Below are 25004 nucleotides of genomic sequence, written 5' to 3'. Positions count from 1 at the left end.
CCAAGAGGCTTGAAGCTGTCAACCACTTTGGCATCAGGTCCAGCACTAAAGGACAACACATTATTATACAGTTCCCTTTGGTTCAGTTTATTGTCACGTGGATCCCTTTTTTTGTTACTTAGATACGTAGAAAATAGGTGCAGGAGTAGGCCATTCGGCCCTTCAATGTGATCATGGTTGATCACCCACAATCAGTACCTCGTGCCTGCCTTCTCCCCGTACCGCTTGATTCCAATAGCCCCTAGAGCTCTATCTTCTGAATGCATCCAGTGAATCGGCCTCCGCTGCCCTCTGTGGCAGAGAATTCCACACATTCACAACTCTCTGGGTGGAAAAAGTTTTTCCTCACCTCCGTTCTAAATGGCCGACCCCTTAGTCATAAACTGTGTGGCCCCAAACAGGATCTATGCATCTCAATCTCGTTTATCTGAGGCGAGACTGAGTTGGGTGGAGAGAGCAGAAAGGTGAACCGCTTGCTGACGCCAACTCAGAGACGAAAATGAGAAAGCATTCTTCACTCTTCCACTTGGCAGACCAACGTGAGGCTCACAAATCAGTCAGCAGCTTACTGGTGAGTAGGAATGAGTAATCGTTGCTGCTGCTTCTCAGCATCATCTGCTTGTGGGTCTGGACGATGAAACCAGAGACACGGTCCCTGTACCTGGTGGCCTCTGCCAGTCATGCAGTCAGTGAGAGAGAGTGGGGAGACCGTGGACCGCGTGTGGGCCCCGTGTGGACCCGTGTGGGCCCCGTGTGGGCCGCGTGTGGACCGCGTGTGGACCGCGTGTGGACTCACCACTCCATGACGATGAGCAGGCACTTGCGGAGCTGGTACAGGTTCTCGTAGACGTCAACGATGCGCACGATGTGGGTGCAGCCCGACGCTCGCCAGTGAAGGTCCACCTCGCGCCGCGCCTTGGGGCAGTCCTGCAGCATCTGTGGGGGCGAGAGAGGGGGGGGAGCCGTGAGGCCGAGGAGCGAGACTGTGCTAACGCGGACCGCGCCCACGCGGAGAGCCAGGGTCAACAGCGGGTTATGGTCGAAGAAGGGTCTCGACCCGAAACGTCACCTATCCATGTTCTCCACAGATGCTGCCCGACCCGCTGAGTTACTCCAGCACTGTGTGTCTACCTTTGAGTTCTCTTTAGTTGGGGCATTGGGCAAAGTGTGACGGAGATGTGCGGGCAGGTTGTTTTCCCACAGAGGGGGGTGGGGGCCGGGAACGCACTGCCAGGGGGGGGGGGGGGTGCGGGGGGGAGGTGGGGGGGGGGGGGGGGTGGGGGCCGGGAACGCACTGCCAGGGGGGGGGGGGGGGCGCGGGGGGGAGGTGGGGGAGGGTGGGGGCCGGGAACGCACTGCCAGGGGGGGGGGGGTGCGGGGGGGAGCAGGTACGACAGCTTTCTTGGCCCAACCACTGGTGCTCCATTGACAAGCAGCTGACAAGTTGCACATCATGTTAAGGACTGCACGTGGTCACGTGTAATGGAGTACGAGACCTTCACCAGGCACAGAACATGCAACACGGAGCAACCCAGCACAGGAACAGGCCCTTCGGCCCACAATGTCCGTGCTGAACACAACGCCAGGTTAAACTGCACGTGACCCATGTCCCCGCACACCCACGCGCCCGTCCAAAAGCCTGTCACGTATCACAGAGGGGGGGGCCTGGGACACACTTCCAGGGGGGTGTGCTGGGGCAGAGGGGGTGGGGCCTGGGACGCACTGCCAGGGGGGTGTGCTGGGGCAGAGGGGGTGGGGCCTGGGACGCACTGCCAGGGGGGGTGGGGTAGAGGGGGTGGGGGCCTGGGACGCACTGCCGGGGGGGTGGGGTAGAGGGGGGGGGCCTGGGACGCACTGCCAGGGGGGGGGTGCTGGGGCAGAGGGGGTGGGGGCCTGGAACGCACTGCCAGGGGGGGGTGGGGGTAGAGGGGGGGGCCTGGGACGCACTGCCAGGGGGGGGTGCTGGGGCAGAGGGGGTGGGGGCCTGGAACGCACTGCCAGGGGGGGGGGTGCTGGGGCAGAGGGGGTGGGGGCCTGGAACGCACTGCCAGGGGGGGGTGGGGGTAGAGGGGGGGGGCCTGGGACGCACTGCCAGGGGGGGGTGGGGGTAGAGGGGGTTGGGGCCTGGGACGCACTGCCAGGGGGGTGGGGTAGATGGGGGGGGGCTGGGACGCACTGCCAGGGGGGTGGGGTAGAGGGGGGGGGGGTCTGGGACGCACTGCCAGGGGGGGGTGGGGTAGAGGGGGGGGGCCTGGGACGCACTGCCAGGGGGGGGTGGGGTAGAGGGGGGGGGCCTGGGACGCACTGCCAGGGGGGGTGGGGTAGAGGGGGGGGGGGCCTGGAACGCACTGCCAGGGGGGTGCTGGGGCAGAAACTCCTCAACATGCAGGGAATGGAGGGCGGTGGGTATGAGCAGGCAGGTAGGAGTTGGTCTTGGCATCATGTTCAGCACACACATTGTGGGCCGAAGGGCCTGTTCCTGTGCTGTACTGTTCTGTCTTCCACACCCCAACTTTCTGGAGTTAAAGGAGACACATATCACGGGCTGTACTGTTAAATCGAGAGTTTTTAATCAACGCACACCTCCAGATTCAGGGACAGTTTCATCCCGACTGTTATCAGGCAACTGAACTGCCCACCACCAACCAGAGAGCAGTCCTGAACTATCTATCTGCCTCTTTGATGATCCTCCAATTCCTTTGATTGGACTTTACCATGCACTAAACGTTATTCCCTTTATCCTGTGTCTGTCCACTGTGGACGGCTCGATTGTGATCTTGTGTTGTCTTTCCACTGACTGGTTAGCGCGCAGCGAAAGCTTTTCCCTGTACCTCAGTACACGTGACAATAAACCTGCAGCAAGGTGAGTGTGTCACTGCCCAGGGGCGGGCGTGGCAGCGGGCCGTGTTTCACACACACACACAGGGGTGTTGGCAAGGTAGGTCTGGCACGATGCCCATCTTGATAACGGGGCACTTGCTGCTGCTGAGCCCAGCGCACGTCCAGCGCACGTCCAGCGCACGTCCAGCGCACGTCCCAAACAATAAACCCACCTGTGGAGAGCTGTCCCCCCTTGCCCATTTGTACGCGTGTGTGTTTGTTTGTGTGTGTGTGTGTGTGTGTTTGTGTGTGTGTGTGTGTGTGTGTGTGTGTGTTTGTGTGTGTGTGTGTGTGTGTGTTTGTGTGTGTGTGTGTGTGTGTGTGTGTGTGTGTGTGTGTGTGTGTGTGTGTGTGTGTGTGTGTGTGTGTGTGTGTGTGTGTGTGTGTGTGTGTGTGTGTGTTTGTGTGTTTGTGTGTGTGTGTGTGTGTGTGTGTGCATGTGTGTGTGTGTGTGTGCGTGTGTGTGTGTGTGTGCCTGTGTGTGTGTGTGTGTGCGTGTGTGCGTGTGTGTGTGTGTGTGTGTGTGTGTGTGTGTGTGTGTGTGTGTTCATACCTGTGTGCGCACACCTGTGTGTACGTGTGCGTGCATGTGCGTGTATGTGCACATACGCGCGTGTGTACGCATATGTGTGCATACGTGTATGTGCGTGCATACGTGTGTGTGTTGTCTGTATGTGTGCGAGTGTGTGTGCGCATGTACATGTGTCAAAGGGTAACACAGCAGGGAGGCAGGCCCTTCGGCCCAACTTGCCCACGTGAACAACATGCCCCGTCTGTGCTCGTCAGGTGGTGCAGCGGGTAGAGCTGCTGCCAGAGACCCGGGGGTTGGATCCTGACCAATCTCAAACCCAGGGGGCCGTGGCGGCAGGGGGACGCACACGCACACGCACACACACACACGCACACACACACACACACACGCACGCACACGCACTCGCACACACACATGGGGTCATCTCTCTTCCCCCCCCAGCACAGCGTACACGTCAGTCTCCTCGTGTGCATCACCTGGTGTGAACCGAGCCGTGTACAATGTCATACGTGACTGAGTCACTGCAGGTCAGACACATGAGCCAGGCGTTGCACAACACGATTCCTGTAAACATTTTCCTGAACATTGCTGAGGATTCCCCTCCACGCTCAGCTCGGTCACAGCCCCGGCACCAACTTCCTCTTCACACAAACACTTTTTTCCCAACTTACAACATCAGAATCTGTTCACCACTGACAAGTCCAGACCACGAACAGAGTGGCAGCACGGTGGCGCAGCGGGTAGAGCTGCTGCCTCACAGCGCCAGAGAGCCGGGTTCTCCACAGGTGCTGCCCGACCCGCTGAGTTACTCCAGCACTCTGTGAAACGTCACCTATCCATGTTCTCCACAGATGCTGCCTGACCCGCTGAGTTACTCCAGCACTCTGTGTTCTAATACTAAGTGGAGTTGATTTGCAAAATTACGATATATAGCTCCATTCTCTGGAACTTAATTCACAAAGACTTTAAAAGAAAGTTTAGCATCTCGGGAGCCTCGTGTACACGCTGGGGCAGAGTCCAGCATTGTCAGTTCCTGCTGCCTGCACAGCATCGTTCTAGATTCCCTTCCAAGTTATTTTTATTGTGACTGACATGAGAAGCTCACAGTAAACCTGCAGTAATGAGAAATGCACCAGGGGAGAATGCCCAGCAGCAGAGTGGGGCAAGTTCACATTGATCAGTAGCACTGGCTATTACAGTCCCTGAAGGTTTGCGCTACAAGGTGTTGTTCTAAGGGGTGACCACCAGGTGATGTTGCTGCCATTCACACACACCTGCAGTTGTGTACCTCAACCTCACTGAGTGCTTCAGCCTTTTATCACAAGACTCCCTCAGTCGAGGCAGCCCACCGCGGGGTGACCAGACCTGGGTGTGTGTCTTACGGTTAGCCTCTGGATGGTCACGTGGCAGCCCAGACAACATCTCTTCTTAGTATAAGAAGATAACTGCAGATGCTGGTACAAATCGAAGGTATTTATTCACAAAATGCTGGAGTAACTCAGCAGGTCAGGCAGCATCTCAGGAGAAAAGGAATGGCTGACTTTTCGGGTCGAGACCCTCAGGTGCCTGACCTGCTGACCCGAGATGCTGCCTGACCTGCTGAGTTACTCCAGCATTTTGTGAATAAACAACATCTCTTCTTTCCAGCCACAGCCAGTGACTGCTGTGATGGGCGGCGTTGGCAAGTTCTCTGGTTGCACTCCTGTAGGGACTGCCCCCTGCGATTGTAGTGTAATCACAGGGTCATATCGCCATGTGATAGGAGCAGAATCAGGCCATTCGGCCCATTAAGTCTACCCTGCCATTCAATCACGGCTGATCTATCTCTCCCTCCTAACCCCTTTCTCCTGCCTTCTCCCCATAACCCCTGACACCCGTACTGATCAAGAATCTACCTACCTCCACCTTAAAAATATCCATTGACTTGTGGCCTCCACAGCCGTCTGTGGCAACGAATCCCACAGATTCATCGCCCTCTGACTAAAGAAATCTCCTTCCTAAAGGAACGACCTTTAATTCTGAGGCTGTGCCCTCTGGTCCTAGACTCTCCCATTAGTGGAAACATCCTCTCCACACCCACTCTGTCCAGGCCGCTCACTATTCTGTGTTTCCATGAGGTCCCCGCTCATTCCTCTGAACCCCAGCGAGTGCAGGCCCAGTGCCTGAAGTCTCACAGAAAAACATGGACTCGGAGTGGTGCAGCGGGTAGAACCGCTGCTTCATAGCGCCGGAGGAAGCATGGAGGATGTGTAGGCAGGAACGGCAGATGCCAGTTTAAATCAAAGACAGACACAAAATCCTGGAGTAACTCAGCGGGTCGGGTAGCATCACTGGAGAGAAGGAATGGCTGACGTTTCAGGTCACGACGTTTCAGTCTGAAGAGGGGTCACGACCCGAAACATCACCCATTCCTTCTCCCCAGAGATGCTGCCCGACCCGCTGAGTTACTCCAGCACTGAGTTACTCCAGCACTCTGAGTTACTCCAGCACTCTGAGTTACTCCAGCACTCCAGGATGTTGGACGTGAGATCATGAAGGGGAAATCATTAGGTGCAGACGTAAGACATCTTTAGAAATGACAGTGACCACAATTCCCCACTAACCTTTCTCAACATGTAATTATTCCTTGAGCAAATATTTCTAATGAAAGAAAGGAGATTGATGTTGTAACATTTCCCATGAAATATTTCAGTGCAGGGGGAAGCTGACGTCACTGGAGTCACCTGTGCTCACCTGTGCCCACCTGTGCTCACCTCCACACGCACTGACAAGCAGCAACTGTCTGTCTATCTCCGCACACACCTGCTGCCAGACACGGAGGAACTGGCGCTCAGTAACGAGCCCAAAGACGCAAAAACCCATGGTGGACACAAAATGCCGGAGTAACTCAGCGGGTCAGGCAGCATCTGTGGAGAACATGGATAGGTGATGTTTCACAGAGTGCTGGAGTAACTCAGCGGGTCAGGCAGCATCTCTACAGGGAGAGGTCAATAGACAATAGGTGCAGGAGTAGGCCATTCGGCCCTTCGAGCCAGCACCACCTTTCAATGTGATTGGGGCAGGCTAGGACTTTATTCCTTGGAGTGCAGGAGGATGAGGGGTGATCTTATAGAGGTGTATAAAATCATGAGAGGTATAGGTAAGATGTATGCATGGGGTCTTTCTGGAGCATTGTGTACAGTCTCGTTTCAGTCTGAAGAAGAGTCCTGACCTGAAACGTCACCTATCCAGAAATAAGTTCTCCACAGATGCTGCCTGACCCGCTGAGTTACTCCAGCACTCTGTAAAACGTCACCTACCCATGTTCTCCACAGATGCTGCCTGACCAGCTGAGTTACTCCAGCACTCTGTGAAACGTCACCTATCCATGTTCTCCACAGATGCTGCCTGAGCCGCTGAGTTACTCCAGCACTCTGTGCCTTTGTTGTCAAGCAGCACCTGTGGTTCCTTGTTATTGTGCTCACTGTCCCCTGTGTTTCAGAGGCGTCAGAGATCATGAAGAGTATTGGCGAGGCTGTGCAGCACCTGCACTCTGTGAATATCGCCCATCGGGATGTGAAGGTGAGTCCCTTGCACCCAGCCCTCCAGCCCACACACGCCCCCACCCACCACTGACCGGCCAAGATGGTACACTCTGCTTCAAACGCAGCCTGACCAACGTCCATCACGCAACACAACGCGGGCGGGACAGTGGCGCAGCGGGTAGAGCTGCTGCCTCACAGCGCCGGAGACCCGGGTTCCATCCCGACTGTATGGAGTTTGTACGTTCTCCCCGTGACCTGCGTGGGTTTTCTCCGAGATCTTTCGTTTCCTCCCACACTCCAAAGACGTGCAGGTTTGCAGGTTAATTGGTTTGGTGTAAATGTAAATTGTCCCTCGTGTAGGATAGTGTTAGTGTGCGGACTCGATGGGCCAAAGGGCCTGTGGCCGTGCTGTATCTCTAAACCAAACTAAATATAACGTCCCAACTTCAGTCACTCCATGCTGGAATCCATCCGACCAACACACTCACTCACGCCTAGTGTGTTTTCTGCCCACTAACTGATCCTCACTCACTCCATGAGAATTAGTGTAGTTTATTGTCACGTGTACCGAGGTACAGTGAAAAGCTTTTTGTTACGTGCCGTCCTGTCAGTGGAAAGCCTATATATGATTCCAATCAGGCCGTCCACAGTGTACAGACACAGGCTGAAGGGAAGAATGGTTAGTGCAAGATGAAGTCCAGTGACTTTGCTGGAGTAACTCAGCGGGTCCTTAAGAGCTCTCTCCAGCTCTCTCTTGAATGCATTCAGAGACTTGGCCTCCACTGCCTTCTGAGGCAGAGAATTCCACAGATTCACAACTCTCTGACTGAAATAGTTTTTCCTCATCTCCATTCTAAATAGCCTACCCCTTATTCTTAACATGGATAGGTGACGTTTCACAGAGTGCTGGAGTAACTCAGCGGGTCAGGCAGCATCTGTGGAGAACATGGATAGGTGACGTTTCACAGACATTTGTCCCGCTCCCTCCCCTGACACCAGTCTGAAGAAGGGCCTCGACCCGAAACGTTACCTATCCATGTTCTCCACAGATGCTGCCCGACCCGCTGAGTTACTCCAGCACTCTATGAAACGTCACCTATCCTTGTTCTCCACAGATGCTGCCTGACCCGCTGAGTTACTCCAGCACGCTGTGTCTACCTTCGATTTAAAACCAGCATCTGCAGTTTTCTTTCCTCCATTCCGATGATAAAACCCACTTGCTATTTTGCAAGCTCTTCATGAGATGCACAAAACAAAAAGGAACAAAGTTAAAGTGCTCTGTACTTCCTCGTCTCAAGTGTGCATCCCTTGGCAAGAGCATGGCCCATTGATGCTTGGAGCCCAGTGGAGTTGGAGCACAGTTTAGTTTACAGACAATAGACAATAGAAAATAGGTGCAGGAGGAGGCCATTCGGCCCTTCAAGCCAGCACCGCCATTCAATGTGATCATGGCTGATCATTTTCAATCAGTACCCTGTCCCTGCCTTCTCCCCATACCCCTGACTCCGCTATCCTTAAGAGCTCTATCTAGCTCTCTCTTTAATGCTTTCAGAGAATTGGCCTCCACTGCCGTCTGAGGCAGAGAATTCCACAGATTCACAATTCTCTGACTAAAAAAGTTTTTTCCTCATCTCCGTTCTAAATGGCCTACCCCTTATTCTTAAACTGTGGCCCCTGGTTCTGGACTCCCCCAACATTGGGAACATGTTTCCTGCCTCTAACGTGTCCAACCCCTTAATAATCTTATACGTTTCGATAAGATCCCCTCTCATCCTTCTAAATTCCAGTGTATACAAGCCTAGTCGCTCCAGCCTTTCAACATATGACAGTCCCGCCATTCCGGGAATTAACCTAGTGAACCAATGCTGCAGGCCCTCAATAGCAAGAATATCCTTCCTCAAATTTGGAGACCAAAACTGCACACAGTACTCCAGGTGTGGTCTCACTAGGGCCCTGCACAACTGCACACAGTACTCCAGGTGTGGCCTCACTAGGGCCCTGCACAACTGCAGAAGGACCTCTTTGTTCCACAGCTGGGAGCTGGCCCTTCCACCCACATCCCAATGTCTTGCTGCCTTGGATGGTTAATTGGCCCTCTGTAAATTGTTCCAAGTGGTAGGATTGTTTGCGTTGAATTTATTGAAAGATTGTAGCAGGGAAACAGGCCCTTTTGCCCACCGAGTCCAGGCCGACCATCAATCACCTGTTCACGCTTGTTCTACGTTATTCCACTTTCTCATCCCGTAAGAATTTTATATGTTGCGACAAGATCCCCTCTTATCCTTCTAAATTCCAGTGAATACAAGCCCAGTCGACCCATTCTTTCATCATACGTCAGTCCCGCCATCCCGGGAATTAACCTGGTGAACCAGATTTAATAGGACCCCGAGGGGCTGCTTCTTAGACAATAGGTGCAGGAGGAGGCCATTCGGCCCTTCGAGCCAGCACCACCATTCACTGTGATCATGGCTGACCGTTCTCAATCAGTACCCCGTTCCTGCCTTCTCCCCATACCCCCTGACTCCGCTATCATTAAGAGCTCTATCTATCTATGAATGCATTCAGAGAATTGGCCTCCACTGCCTTCTGTGGCAGAGAATTCCACAGATTTACAACTCTCTGGGTGAAAAACACAGGCAAATAGTATAACGTAGAACTAGTGTGAACGGGTGATCAATGGTCAGCATGGACTCGGTGGGCCGAATGGCCTGTTACCACACTTACCTTTAAACTAAGCAGCACAGGGAATGGGCAGATGACATTTCAGATCAAAAGAGGGGTCCCCGACCTGAAACGTCACCTATCCACGTTCTCCACAGATGCTGCCTGACCCGCTGAGTTACTCCAGCACTCTGTGAATCGTCACCTATCCATGTTCTCCACAGATGCTGCCTGACCAGGCGAGTTACTCCAGCACTCTGTGCTTTGAAACCAGCATCTGCAGTTTCTTGTGTGTCTGGTTGCAAGCTGCTGCGTCTCACTGTCACCCTCTCGTGGCTCGTACAGGAAGTGCAGGCAGACTTGCAGCTGCATGTGTGGCGTTGTTGCCCCACCTGGTGGCCCAGCAGGAGGGTGCAGGAGCTGGGCAGAGGTGCAGAGAGTGACCCAGCCATTCGGCCCAACTTGCCCACACTGACCAACATCCCCATCTACACTGGTCTGCTCGCCTGCCTGCATTCGGCCCACATCCCTCCAAACCAGTCCGACCCAAGAGGTGGTGAGGCAGGTTCTGTAACATTTAAAAGACCTGAGTACAGGTGCTTTTGAACCTGTATGTTTACATAGTTGGCTAGTAAAAGACAATAACTGCAGATGCTGGTACAAATTGAAGGTATTTATTCACAAAATGCTGGAGTAACTCTTTGTCGGGTACGTCGAACAATCCCTGTTCCGGCCGTACACCGGCCCCATCCCCGAACTCTACCTCCGCTACATCGACGACTGCATTGGTGCTACCTCTTGCACCCATGCAGAACTCACTAACTTCATACACTTCACCTCCAATTTCCATCCTGCCCTTAAATATACCTGGACTATCTCCGACATCTCCCTCCCGTTTCTGGACCTCACCATCTCCATCACAGGAGACAGACTAGTGACTGACATTTACTATAAACCCACTGACTCGCACAGCTATCTGGACTACACTTCTTCCCACCTGGTCCCCTGCAAAAAGTCTATCCCCTACTCCCAATTCCTCCGTCTACGCCGCATCTGCGCCCGGGATGAGGTGTTTCACACTAGGGCTTCCGAGATGTCCTCGTTCTTCAGGAAACGGGGCTTCCCCTCCTCCATTATAGATGAGGCTCTCACTAGGGTCTCTTCTACATCCCGCAGCTCCGCTCTTGCTCCCCCTCCCCCCACTCGCAACAAGGACAGGATCCCCCTCGTTCTCACCTTCCACCCCACCAGCCAGCGGATCCAACAAATCATCCGCCAACATTTCCGTCACCCCACCACTGGCCATATTTTCCCATCCCCTCCCCTCTCTGCGTTCCGCAGAGACCGTTCCCTCCGTAACTCCCTGGTCCACTCGTCCCTTCCCACCAAAACCACCCCAACCCTGGGCACTTTCCCCTGCAACCGCACGAGATGCAACACCTGTCCCTTTACCTCCCCCCTCAACTCCATCCAAGGACCCAAACAGTCTTTCCAGGTGAGACAAAGGTTCACCTGCACCTCCTCCAACCTCATCTATTGCATCCGCTGCTCCAGATGTCAACTTATTTACATCGGCGAAACCAAGCGCAGGCTCGGCGATCGCTTCGCTGAACACCTGCGCTCGGTCCGCATTAACAAAACTGATCTCCCGGTGGCTGAGCACTTCAACTCCCCCTCCCATTCCCAGTCTGACCTTTCTGTCATGGGCCTCCTCCAGTGCCATAGTGAGGCCCACCGGAAATTGGAGGAACAGCACCTCATATTTCGCCTGGGCAGCTTGCAGCCCAATGGTATGAACATCGACCTCTCCAACTTTAGATAGTTCCTCTGTCCTTCTCTTCCCCTCCCCCTTCCCAGTTCTCCCTCTATCTTCCTGTCTCCACCTATATCCTTCCTTTGTCCCGCCCCCTCCCCTGACATCAGTCTGAAGAAGGGTCTCGACCCGAAACGTCACCCATTCCTTCTCTCCCGAGATGCCGCCTGACCTGCTGAGTTACTCCAGCATTTTGTGAATAAATACCTTCTAGTTGGCTAGTAAAATCAGTTACAAGTACAAGTATATGGATTGGGCAGGTTTGGAGGGATATGGGCCAAACGCTGGCAGGTGGGACTCGTGTGGCTGGGACATGCTGGGCGGTGAGGGCAAGTTGGGCCGAAGGGCCTGTTTCTGCTGTGTGTGTGTGTAGGAAAATAACTGCAGATGCTGGTACAAATCATAAGTATCACAAAATGCTGGAGTAACTCAGCAGGTCAGGCAGCATCTAGGAGAGAGGGAATGGGTGACGTTTTGGGTCGAGACCCTTCTTCAGACTGATGTGTGTATATGCACGTGAGTATGCATGTGTCTATACCTCATTAGATAGTGACCAATGAGGGTCACCAATGAGGTAGATACATGTATAGCATGTGTATATGTGTATATTGTGTGTGTGTAAATATTTAGAGTCTGAACATACGACAGTCCCGCCATTCCGGGAATTAACCTAGTAACCTGCGCCCTCAATAGCAAGAATATCCTTTCTCAAATTTGGAGACCAAAACTGCACACAGTACTCCAGGTGCGGTCTCACCAGGGCCCTGTACAACTGCAGAAGGACCTCTTTGCTCCTATACTCAACTCCTCTTGTTATGAAGGCCAACATTCCTTCGGCTTTCTTCACTGCCTGCTGTACCTGCATGCTTCCTTTCAGTGACTGATGCACTAAGACACCCAGATCACGTTGTACGTCCCCTTTTCCTAACTTGACACCATTCAAATAATAATCTGCCTTTCTATTTTTACCACCAAAGTGGATAACCTCACACTTATCAACATTAAACTGCATCTGCCATGCATCCGCCCACTCACACAACCTGTCCAAGTCACCCTGCAACCTCATAGCATCTTCCTCACAGTTCACACTGCCACCTAGCTTTGTATCATCGGCAAATATGCTAATGGTACTTTTAATCCCATCATCCAAGTCATTGATGTATATTGTAAATAGCTGCAGTCACTGCCTGCCATTCTGAAAGGGACCCATTTATCCCCACTCTTTGCTTTCTGTCTGTCAACCAATTTTCTATCCATGTCAGTACCCTACCTCCAATACCATGTGCTCTAATTTTGTCCACCAATCTCCTATGTGGGACCTTGTCGAAGGCTTTCTGAAAGTCGAGGTACACCACATCCACCGGCTCTCCCCTGTCAATTTTCCTAGTTACATCCTCAAAAAATTCCAGTAGATTAGTCAAGCATGATTTCCCCTTCGTAAATCCATGCTGACTCGGAACGATCCTGTTACTGCTATCCAAATGCTCAGCAATTTTGTCTTTTATAATTGACTCCAGCATCTTCCCCACCACTGATGTCAGACTAACTGGTCTATAATTTCCCGTTTTCTCTCTCCCTCCTTTCTTGAAAAGTGGGATAACATTAGCTACCCTCCAATCCACAGGAAGTGACCCGGAACCTATAGAACATTGGAAAATAATTACTAATGTGTCCACAATTTCTAGAGCCACCTCCTTAAGTACCCTGGGATGTAGACCATCAGGCCCTGGGGATTTATCAGCCTTCAGTCCCATCAGTCTACCCAAAACTTTTTCCTGCCTAATGTGGATTTCCTCCAGTTCCTCTGTCACCCTAGGATCTCTGGCCACTAGAACATCTGGGAGATTGTTTGTATCCTCCTCAGTGAAGACAGATCCAAAGTACCGGTTCAACTCTTCTGACATTTCCTTGTTCCCCATAATAAATTCCCCTGCTTCTGTCTTCAAGGGACCCACATTTGCCTTGACTATTTTTTTCCTCTTCACATACCGAAAAAAGCTTTTACTATCCTCCTTTATATTATTGGCTCGTTTACCCTCGTACCTCATCTTTTCTCCCCGTATTGCCTTTTTAGTTATCTTCTGTTGCTCTTTAAAAGAGTCCCAATCCTCTGGCTCCCCACTCTTCTTTGCTATGTTATATTTCTTCCCTTTTATTTTTATGCTGTCCTTGACTTCCCTTGTCAGCCACGGGTGCCTCTTACTCCCCTTAGAATCTTTCCTCCTCTTTGGGATAAATTGATCCTGCAACTTCTGCATTATTCCCAGGAATACCTGCCATTGCTGTTCCACAGTCTTCCCTGCTAGGGCCTCCTTCCAGTCAATTTTGGCCAGCTCCCGCCTCATGCCTCTGTAATCCCCTTTGCTATACTGTAATACTGACACCTCCGATTTTCCCTTCTCCCTCTCAATTTGTAGAGTAAAACTTATCATATTGTGGTCACTGCCTCCTAATGGCTCATTTACCTCTAGTCCCCTTATCAGGTCAGGTTAATTACATAACACTAAATCCAGAATTGCCTTCTCCCTAGTCGGCTCCAGTACAAGCTGTTCTAAGAATCCATCTCGGAGACACTCCACAAACTCTCTTTCCTGGGGTCCATTACCAACCTGATTTTCCCAGTTTACCTGCATGTTGAAATCTCCCATGACCACCATAGCATTACATTTGTGACACGCCAATTTTAGCTCCTGCGTGTGCAAGCGTGTGTGTGCGCATGGGTGAGCGTTTGTGCGGCTCGGTGTCGGTAACGGGAGATGTGGAGACCACGCTGCCTGGGGTGGCTGGGCTCGGCTGCCTGGGGTGGGCAGTAGGTCGGAGGGGATGATGTACGTGAGGAAGAGACACAAAGACCGCTGTGATCAGGCAACTAAACCGTCCTACCACAACCAGAGAGCAGTGCTGAACTACTATCTACCTCATTGGTGACCCTCGGACTATCCTTGATCGGACTTTGCTGGCTTTACCTCGTACTAAACGTGATTCCCATTATCTTGTATCTGTACACTGTGGACGGCTCGATTGTAATCATGCGTTGTCTTTCCGCTGACTGGATCGCACGCAGTTAAAGCTTTTCACTGTATCTCGGTACACGTGACAATAAACTTAACTGAACTGATACAGTTAATGGCAGCCCCTTGCGAGGATGGATTTTGTTTTTTGTTGTACAGGTACAGCGTTGAAACAGGTCCAGACCTCCAGGTCCACGCCCACCAGGTCCACGCCCACCAGGTCCACGCCCACCAGGTCCACGCCCACCAGGTCCACGCCCACCAGGTCCACGCCCACCAGGTCCACGCCCACCAGGTCCACGCCCACCAGGTCCACGCCCACCAGGTCAACGCCCACCAGGTCCACGCCCACCAGGTCCACGCCCACCAGGTCCACGCCCACCAGGTCCACGCCCACCAGGATCACGCCCACCAGGTCCACGCCCACCAGGTCCACGCCCACCAGGTCCACGCCCACCAGGTCCATGCCCACCAGGTCCACACCCATCAGTGGTCTCCCGTTCACGCCAGCTCTCCCACTACATACGAGGGGCAGTTTACAGACTGGGGACATTAACCCACAAACCCGCACGTCTTTGGAGTGTGGGAGGAAACCGGAGCGCCCGGAGAAAACCCACGCAGGTCACGGGGAGAACGTACAAACTGGAGACACAAGGAACAGCAGACGCTGGCTTACAGAAACAAACACAAAGTGCTGGAGTAACTCAGCGGGACAGGCAGCATCTCTGGAGAGAAGGAATAGGTGACGTTTCGGGTCGAGACCCTTCTTCAGACTGGTTGACTGAGGGGAAGGTGATAACAGGACAAACAAGCAGTAACATTAATCAGGAGAAACTAGTCGGAGAACTAGTGAAGGGGAGGCCTTTAAACTGAGGTGGGAAGAAACGTTTTCACCCAGAGAGTTGTGAATTTGTGGAATTCTCTGCCACAGAGGGCAGTGGAGACCAAATCACTGGATGGATTTAAGAGAGAGTTATCATATCATATCATATATCATATATATACAGCCGGAAACAGGCCTTTTCGGCCCACCAAGTCCGTGCCGCCCAACGATCCCCGTACATTAACACTATCCTACACCCACTAGGGACAATTTTTACATTTACCCAGCCAATTAACCTACATACCTGTACGTCTTTGGAGTTAGATAGAGCTCCAGGGGCTAGTGGAATCAAGGGGTATGGGGAGAAGGCAGGCACGGGTTACTGAGTGTGGATGATCAGCAATGATCACAATGAATGGCGGTGCTGGCTCGAAGGGCCAAATGGCCTCCTCCTGCACCTATTTTCTCTGTTTCTATACTTCTAACTAGGGTGGGGGAGGAACGGAGAGAGAGGGAGGGGAAGCAAGGGTTACTTGAAGTTGGAGATGTCAATGTTCGTACCACTGGGGTGGAAGCTGTACATCTGTATGGTACAAGCTCCAGAGATTTGCATCTGGAGTGCTATGTGCAGCTGTGCCATGACCTTACTGGAGATGGAATGGTAGTCTGGCAATTCCTCCCAACCCCCCAATGTGAATGTTCCACCGTCTATTAATAAACCCAGTGGGAAAGACGACAAACATCTTTGACTCGTCCTCCCCTAAGTGTTCTGCTTCAGCGGTCTGAAGTAAGGTCCTGACAAGAAACGTCACCTATCCATGTTCTCCACAGATGCTGCCTGACCCGCTGAGTTACTCCAGCACTCTGTGTCTTGTTTGTACGGTTGTATGTTCTGTGGGGGCCCAGTGCACTGATGCTGGTGTGTGGGACTGTGCTCGTTTGTGTGGGGGTGTGTGGTAACTATGGGCCCAGGGAGGTCTCTGTGTGATGGAATATTGATAGACAGTGTGGCACTCCCCCAGCAATGCCCTCCCTCGCCTGCCCGCCCTCCCTCTCTCACCCTCCCTCTCTCTCTCTCTGCCCCCTCCCTCCCACCCACTTTCTCTCTGCCCCCCTCCCTCCCACCCACTCTCTCTCTGCCCCCCTCCCCCCTGCCCTCCCACCCTCTCTGCCCAACTCTCTCTGCCCCCCTCTCCCGCCCCCCCTCTACCTCTCTCCGTTCCCTCTCTCTCTCTCCCCCTCTTTCTTTCTTTCTCTCTCTCTCTCTCTCTCTCTCTCTCTCTCTCTCTCTCTCTCTCTCCCTCCCCCTCCCTCACTGCGAGTTCAGTTGCTGACCTGAAATATTTTGGTAATAGGAAGTGGATTTGTATTTCAGTTGGTGGGAGGGAAGTTCCAGAAAGTTTCAGAACCTGGTTTTGTTTTGTTTCAGACGACACACAATTTTAATCTGGGTCAGATTATCGACAGATAATTGTCCCCGAATCATAAACACATCAAGCCCCCACCTGCTGTGCTGGATTTTAAAGGAATTTTGTAGAGGGTCAGATAATCTAAATCACTGAAGAAGGGTCTCGACCCGAAACGTCACCCACTCCTTCTCTCCAGAGATGCTGCCTGACCCGCTGAGTTACTCCAGCACTTTGGGTCTATCTTCGGTTTAAACCAGCACCTGCAGTTCCTTCCTGTACAGTGAGAAGCTTCCTTGTCGCGCGGAAAGACAATATACAATTACAATCCAGCTGCCCACAGCGTCCATGCAGTCACACAGCGTGGAAACAGGCCCTTCGGCCCATCTTGCCCACACGGGCCAACATGCCCCATCTACACTAGTTCCACCTGCCTGCGTTTGGTCCACATCCCTCCAAACCTGTCCTATCCATGTTTCTTATACGTTGCGATAGTCCCTGCCTCAACTACCTCCTCTGTGTGAAAAAGTTACCCGTCAGTGTCCCAGTAAATCTTCTTCCAACCCCCCTCACCAAGACCCTCTGGTTCTGGATTCCCCTGCTCAAAACCCCATTCTCCTGCCTTGTCCCCATAACCAGTTCTAATCAAGAATCTGTCCATCTCCACCTTCAAGATGCCCACTGGCTGGTGGCCTCCACGGCCGTCTGTGGCAGCGAATCCCGCAGATTCACCACCCTCTGGCTGCAGCTGGTGAAATGATAGCATCACTTTGCCAGTGGCATCGATCAAAGGGCCAGTGGGGGAAGCTTCACTGGATGTGTACGCGGTCTATGTGCCCGCTGGGAGAGGCTGAGAGGCTTGCAATCTGGCCAGATGCTGCCCGTGACACACAGTCACTTCAGCTTTTTATGTCTATCTTCGGTGTGAATCTGCACTTCCATCCGACATGTTACAGATAGTTTTGTTTAGTTTAGCGTCCGGTTTATAGTTGAGTTTATTGTCACATGTACAGTGAGAAGCTTTTGTTGCGTGCTAACCAGCCAGCGGAAAGACAATACATGATTACAATGGAGCCGTCCACAGTGGACAGATACAGGACAAGGGAATAACGTTTAGTGCAAGGTAAAGCCAATAAAGTCCGATCAAGGATAGTCCGAGGGTCACCAATGAGGTGGATAGTAGTTCAGGACTGCTCTCTGGTTGTGGTGGGACGGTTCGGTTGCCTGATAACAGCCGGGAAGAAACTGTCCCTGAATCTGGAGGTGTGTGTTTTCACACTTCTGTACCTCTTGCCTGATGGGAGAGGGGAGGAGAGGGAGTGACCGGACTCCAGCGAATCTCCTCGGCCCAGACCAGACACTAGTTGCTGCTGGCCTCCAGTGTATCGGCTCACCGACTCTTCACACACCCCACACATCCCATAAACAACCCAGCGGAAGTAAAGAGGTTCCTTTAAAATCACTGCAGACAGGCCCTTCGGCCCAACCTGTCCATGCCAACCAACATGCCCCATGTATGCTAGTCCCACCTGCCCCATGTATGCTAGTCCCACCTGCCCCATGTATGCTAGTCCCACCTGCCCCATGTATGCTAGTCCCACCTGCCCACGTGTGGCCCACATCCTGTAGAGATACTGCGTGGAAACAGGTCCATCGCCTCACCGAGTCCACACCGTCCCGCGATCACCCCGTACACTAGCACTATCCCACACACACACACCTGGGACAATTTGCAATTTACAGAAGCCAATTAACCTACAAACCCGCACATCTTTAGACTGTGGGAGGAAACCGGAGCACCCGGAGCAAACCCACGCGGTCACGGGGAGAACGTGCAAACTCTGTACAGACAACGCCCGTAGTCGGGATCGAACCCGGGTCTCTGGCGCCGTGAGGCAGCAGCTCGATAACAGCGTTTATCAGAAGGGGGAAGTGAGAATCTCCATGGTTTGAGGTTGCAGGGAGAGCTGGATTTGACAACGGATGACCTGCCACATGAAGGCTGGTCACGTGATCGTGCCACCTCCCCCTCCCCCTCCCTCACTCTGCAGCGTCCCAGCCCAGCCCAGCTCAGACCCACCCCTATAATCAGGGCATTGTCCCTACTCACTGCACGCCCGCCCACACGAGCCCTCCCGTCAGATGTGTCCGCAGTAAAAGTGCCTTTAATTCTGGTCACTCCATTACAGGAAGGGTCTGAAGAAGGATCTCGACCTGAAACGTCATCCATCCCTTCCCCCCACAGATGCTGCCTGACCCGCTGTGATGCTGCCTGACCCGCTGTGATGCTGCCTGACCCGCTGTGATGCTGCCTGACCCGCTGTGATGCTGCCTGACCCGCTGTGATGCTGCCTGACCCGCTGTGATGCTGCCTGACCCGCTGTGATGCTGCCTGACCCGCTGTGATGCTGCCTGACCCGCTGTGATGCTGCCTGACCCGCTGTGATGCTGCCTGACCCGCTGTGATGCTGCCTGACCCGCTGTGATGCTGCCTGACCCATCGTGTGTTGTCTTTCCACTGACTGGATAGAACGCAACAAAAGCTTTTCACTGTACCTCGGTACACGTGACACTAACCTGAACAGAACAAGGTCATAGAGTGATCCAGTGTGGAAACAGGCCCTTCAGCCCACCTTGTCCACACCGGCCAACATGTTCCAGCTACACTAGTCCCACCTGCCTGCACTTGGTCCATATCCCTCCAAACCTGTCCTATCCATGTACTTGTCTGTTTCTTAAACGTTGGGATAGTCCCGGCCTCAACTCCCTCCTCCGGCAGCTCGTTCCATACACCCACCACCCTCTGTGTGAAAAAGTTACCCCTCAGATTCCTACTAAATCTTTTCCCCTTCACCTTGAGCCCGTGTCCTCTGGTCCTCAATTCCCCTACTCTGGGCAAGAGACTCTGTGCGTCTCCCCGATCTGTTCCTCTGCAGGTGAGTGGGCCGTGTCCGACTTGCCCGTGAGCCCGGTGACACCGTGGCAGAGTGACAGCAACAGCTGCCCCATGTGCCGGGCCCGGGACACTGAGACAGCGGTTCAAATCCCCACACTGCCCCAGGGGAAACTCGCTCAGTAATTACGTAAATAAAAGGCAATGAAGCAGAAGCATTGTCAGAGATTGGCCCTTTGGGGCCTTGCTAATACTGGCAGGGAAAAGCAAATAGACAGACACAGAGTGCTGGAGTAACTCAGCAGGTCAGGCAGCATCTGTGGAGAACATGGATAGGTGACGTTTCACAGAGTGCTGGAGTAACTCAGCGGGTCAGGCAGAGAGTTGTGAATCTGTGGAATTCTCTGCCTCAGAGGGCAGAGGAGGCCAATTCTCTGAATGCATTCAAGTGAGAGCTAGATAGAGCTCTTAAGGATAGCGGAGTCAGGGGGTATGGGGAGAAGGCAGGAACGGGTACTGATTGAGAATGATCAGCCGAATGGCCTCCTCCTGCACCTATTGTCTATTGTCTATTGTCATCTCTGGAGAAATGCAATAGGCAACGTTTCAGGTGAGGAAACTTCCTCAGACAATAACCAATCTACCATTCTCACCTTGTCCGCTCAACATCTTTAGACTTCAGAGATACAACAGGCCACCGTGACCAGGCCACCCAGCGATCCACACACACTAGCACTATCCCACACACTGGGGACAATTTCCAATTTCACCAAGCCAGTTATCCTACAAACCCGTGTGTCTTTGGAGTGTGGGAAGAAACCGGAGCACCCGGATAAAACCCACGCGGTCACGGGGAGAACGTGCAAACTCCGTACAGACAGCACCCGTAGTCAGGATGGAACCCCGGTCTCTGGCGCTGTGAGGCAGCAGTTCTACCCGCTGCGCCACCGTGCCGGCCCTCAGTCACACAGAAGGGACTGTGAAAAGCTCACAACTCAAGGCCAAGTAGGGATGGGAAACAGGTTAGAGAATTCATCGTTGTGTCTTGTTCTGGCCCGTCTCCCGGGGCACTTGGCACCTTTTTTGTTTACACAATAATGATATATATTTTTTAATTTATTACATTTTTCATCTGTTATGTTTCCTATGAGGACTGTGTCTGTGGTCTGTTAAACTGCTGGAAGTATGTCACTGTTTCACTCAGCTCCGCTCTTGCTCCCCCTCCCCCCACTCGTAACAAGGACAGAATCCCCCTCGTTCTCACCTTCCACCCCACCAGCCAGCGTATCCAACATATCATCCACCAACATTTCCGTCACCTACAACGGGACCCCACCACTGGCCACATCTTCCCATCCCCTCCCCTCTCTGCGTTCCGCAGAGACCGCTCCCTCCGTAACTCCCTGGTCCACTCGTCCCTTCCTACCCAAACCACCCCAACCCCGGGCACTTTCCCCTGCAACCGCACGAGATGCAACACCTGTCCCTTTACCTCCCCCCTCAACTCCATCCAAGGATCCAAACAGTCTTTCCAGGTGAGACAGAGGTTCACCTGCACCTCCTCCAACCTCATCTATTGCATCCGCTGCTCTAGATGTCAACTTATTTACATCGGCGAAACCAAGCGCAGCCTCGGCGATCGCTTCGCTCAACACCTGCGCTCGGTCTGCATTAACCAACCTGATCTCCCGGTGGCTGAGCACTTCAACTCCCCTCCCACTCCCAGTCTGACCTTTCTGTCATGGGCAGCTTGCAGCCCAGCGGTATGAACATTGACTTCTCCAACTTTAGATAGTTCCTCTGTCCCTCTCTTCCCCTCCCCCTTCCCAGTTCTCCCTCTATCTTCCTGTCTCCACCCATATCCTTCCTTTGTCCTGCCCCCCTGACATCAGTCTGAAGAAGGGTCTCGACCCGAAACATCACCCATTCCTTCTCTCCCGAGATGCTGCCTGACCTGCTGAGTTACTCCAGCATTTTGTGAATAAATACCTTCGATTTGTACCAGTATCTGCAGTTATTTTCTTACATTCATTGTTTCACGTATAAGAAGGAACTGCAGATGTTGGTTTAAACCAAAGATAAACACAAAATGCTGGAGTAACTCAGTGGGACAGGCAGCATCTCTGGAGAGAAGGAATGGGTGGCGTTTCGGGTCGAGACCCTTCTTCAGACTGGTTAGGGATAAGGGAAACGAGAGATATAGACGATGATGTGGGGAAATAAAGAACAATGAATGAAAGATGCAAAAAAGTAACGATGATAAAGGAAACAGGCCGTTGTTGGCTGTGTGTTGGGTGAGAACGAGAAGCTGGTGTGACTTGGATGGGGGAGGGAGAGAGAGAGAGAGGGAATGCTGGGGCTACCTGAAGTTAGAGGGATCAATATTCATCCCACTGGGCTGTAAGCTGCCCAAGCCAAATACAAGATGCCGTTCCTCCAATTTGTGTTTAGCCTCACCCTCTCGCTCGGCCGGGATGCTGCCTATCCCACTGAGTTACTCCAGCTTCTTGTGTCTATAAGTTTCATGTATCTTGTGTTTTTATGACTGTGGACAGATCAATTTCCCTCCTGGGATCAATATTGTATCTATTGTGATAAAGTGCCCAGTGATCACGGCCCTCCTTCACCAGCCCAGACAGACAGGTCTCCATGGGCATGCGTGAAGATCAAAGCCAGAGGCAGTGCCCAGCCCACAGCCCCCTGCTGACCCCCGCCAGACCCCCACCATCTCCTGCCCGTTCCTTCCCTCCAGAGATGCTGCCTGTCCCGCTGAGTTCCTCCAGCAGTGCCTGTCTAGCTACAGAGGGAGGCTCAGAACAGGCGCTGCACAGGTGACAGGACCAACCGCAGAGATAGACGGGCACATCCAGGGGCAGCTTCTCAACCACCGTTTGCTCTGCCCTATCAGTGGAAAGGTCAAGAGACGCCACCTTCAGCCATCCTGGACACAGGAGACAACCACAGCCCAATCTCACAGCCATCTCTGCGGCCGATCCCACGGGGCCGGGGGTGACGCCGTGCGCCAATGCAGAGAGCGCGCCCAACGCCTCGGGGCGCCAACTGTCCCATATTAGCCGGGACATCCCGTACCTTGGGCGAAATTGGTTTGTCCCGTAAGGGACCGCCCTTGTCCTGCGTTAGTAGGGTTGCCAACCTCCTCACTCCCAAATACGGGACAGGAGGGGGTGGGGATCTCCCTGTCTGTCCGCTCCTGGGCCTGGCCAAGATGGCCATTCGCACGTGGGTCCCGGCAGGGGTCGGCCGCCCGCCCCTCTACCGGGGTTACGTCCGTGCCCGCGTGTCCCTGGAGAGGGAACACGCACACGCGGTGCCCACGGGGACACTGGAGTCCGCCCGTGAACGCCGGTCGCCGCGGGAGGTCGAACGTATTATTGACAAAGTTGGCGGGATTTTAATTTGATCATTGTTTTGTTTAGAAGGATGAGAGGGGATCTTATAGAAACACATAAAATTATAAAAGGACCGGACAAGCTAGATGCAGGAAACATGTTCCCAATGTTGGGGGAGTCCAGATCCAGGGGCCACAGTCTAAGAATAAAGGGGAGGTCATTTAGAACTGAGGTGAGAAGAAACTTTTTTCACCCAGAGAGTTGTGAATTTGTGGAATTCTCTGCCACAGAGGGCAGTGGAGGCCAAATCACTGGATGGATTTAAGAGAGAGTTAGATGGAGCTCTAGGGGCTAGTGGAATCAAGGGGTATGGGGAGAAGGCAGGCACGGGTTACTGATTGTGGATGATCAGCCATGATCACAATGAATGGCGGTGCTGGCTAGAAGGGCTGAATGGCCTCCTCCTGCACCTGTTTTCTATGTTTCTATGTTTGTAAACTGCCGATACGGGCAGCTTTTGATTTGATCGCATTACTACTTTGTATGTTTGTTTTTGTTTTTGGAATAAAGTATTTGTAAACAAAAGGGGACAAAGGGTGACGTCACCGCCCCGTGCCCCACGTGACCTCACCGCCCCGCACCCCCACGTGACCTCACCCAGCCAGCGCCCCACGTGACCTCACCCAGCCAGCGCCCCACGTGACCTCACCCAGCCAGCGCCCCACGTGACCTCACCGCCCCGCGCCCCCACGTGACCTCACCCAGCGCCCCACGTGACCTCACCCAGCGCCCCACGTGACCTCACCCAGCGCCCCACGTGACCTCACCCAGCGCCCCACGTGACCTCACCCAGCGCCCCACGTGACCTCACCCAGCGCCCCACGTGACCTCACCCAGCGCCCCACGTGACCTCACCCAGCGCCCCACGTGACCTCACCCAGCGCCCCACGTGACCTCACCCAGCGCCCCACGTGACCTCACCCAGCGCCCCACGTGACCTCACCCAGCGCCCCACGTGACCTCACCCAGCGCCCCACGTGACCTCACCCAGCGCCCCACGTGACCTCACCGCCCCGCGCCCCCTCGTGACCTCACCCACCCAGCGCCTTCTCCCCATAACCCCTGACACCCGCACTAATCAACAATCTATCTATCCCAGCCTTAAATATATCCACTGACTTGTGGCCTCCACAGCCGTCTGTGGCAAAGAATCCCACAGATTCAACAAAGGCCACGTGACGACACAGGAACACTGTGGACAGTTCAGGGTCAACAAGAGGGCCGTGCCCATCCTCTGCAGCAGTGTGACACTGCCCAACCTACACTGGAAACGATCATGGGGACAGGGGCGGGTGGGACTCTGGTTACGCTGAAAGAGAAAGGAAACCAGCCCACGATAAAGATGACACAGTCACGCCAGCTTCATCAGTGACGGGACCGGTCACCAGCCTAGACCGTCAACAACAAGTGGATCAGAGTCACACAGCCAGCACAACACACACAGCAGAGTAACACGCATCCCAGCTTCACCAGCCTAGACCGTCAACAACAAGTGGATCAGAGTCACACAGCCAGCACAACGCACACAGCAGAGTAACACGCATCCCAGCTTCACCAGCCTAGACCGTCAACAAGTGGATCAGAGTCACAGCCAGCACAACGCACACAGCAGAGTAACACGCATCCCAGCTTCACCAGTCTGAAAGTTTCCAGAGTTAAGCGTATCTCGAGAAGAGTCCTGACCCAAAACGTCACCTATCCATGTTCTCCACAGATGCTGCCTGACCCGCTGAGTTACTCCAGCACTCTGTGAAACGTCACCTATCCATGTTCTCCACAGATGCTGCCTGACCCGCTGAGTTACTCCAGCACTCTGTGAAACGTCACCTATCCATGTTCTCCACAGATGCTGCCTGACCCGCTGAGTTACTCCAGCACTCTGCGCCAACAACAGACAATGAAATTCTTACTTCTGGTAGCATATCGGGCCCGTGAATGCAGTAACACAAAGATAAATATAATAAATAACACAATAAATTGATATCATAATAGTGTAAAACCGAAGCCAATAGTACAACCAAAGGCATTTATTCACAAAATGCTGGAGTAAC

General features: G+C 53.3%; 1 protein-coding gene across 2 annotated transcripts in view; it reads right to left on the bottom strand.

Moving 5' to 3' along the window:
* Positions 1–25004, bottom strand: part of LOC144605169 (MAP kinase-activated protein kinase 2) — a 65715-nt gene that overhangs the window by 29985 nt on the left and 10726 nt on the right. For both annotated transcript variants that reach the window (XM_078420247.1, XM_078420248.1), the window contains exon 2: positions 797–936. In XM_078420247.1, the coding sequence (XP_078276373.1) occupies positions 797–936 (140 nt within the window). The remainder of the gene's footprint in view (positions 1–796; positions 937–25004) is intronic.

Source organism: Rhinoraja longicauda, chromosome 24, assembly GCF_053455715.1.
Source record: "Rhinoraja longicauda isolate Sanriku21f chromosome 24, sRhiLon1.1, whole genome shotgun sequence".
In the NCBI taxonomy this organism is placed as follows: Eukaryota; Metazoa; Chordata; class Chondrichthyes; order Rajiformes; family Arhynchobatidae; genus Rhinoraja; species Rhinoraja longicauda.
The sequence above is the reverse complement of the archived record's forward strand: the minus strand, read 5'-3'. Positions and strand labels throughout refer to the sequence as shown.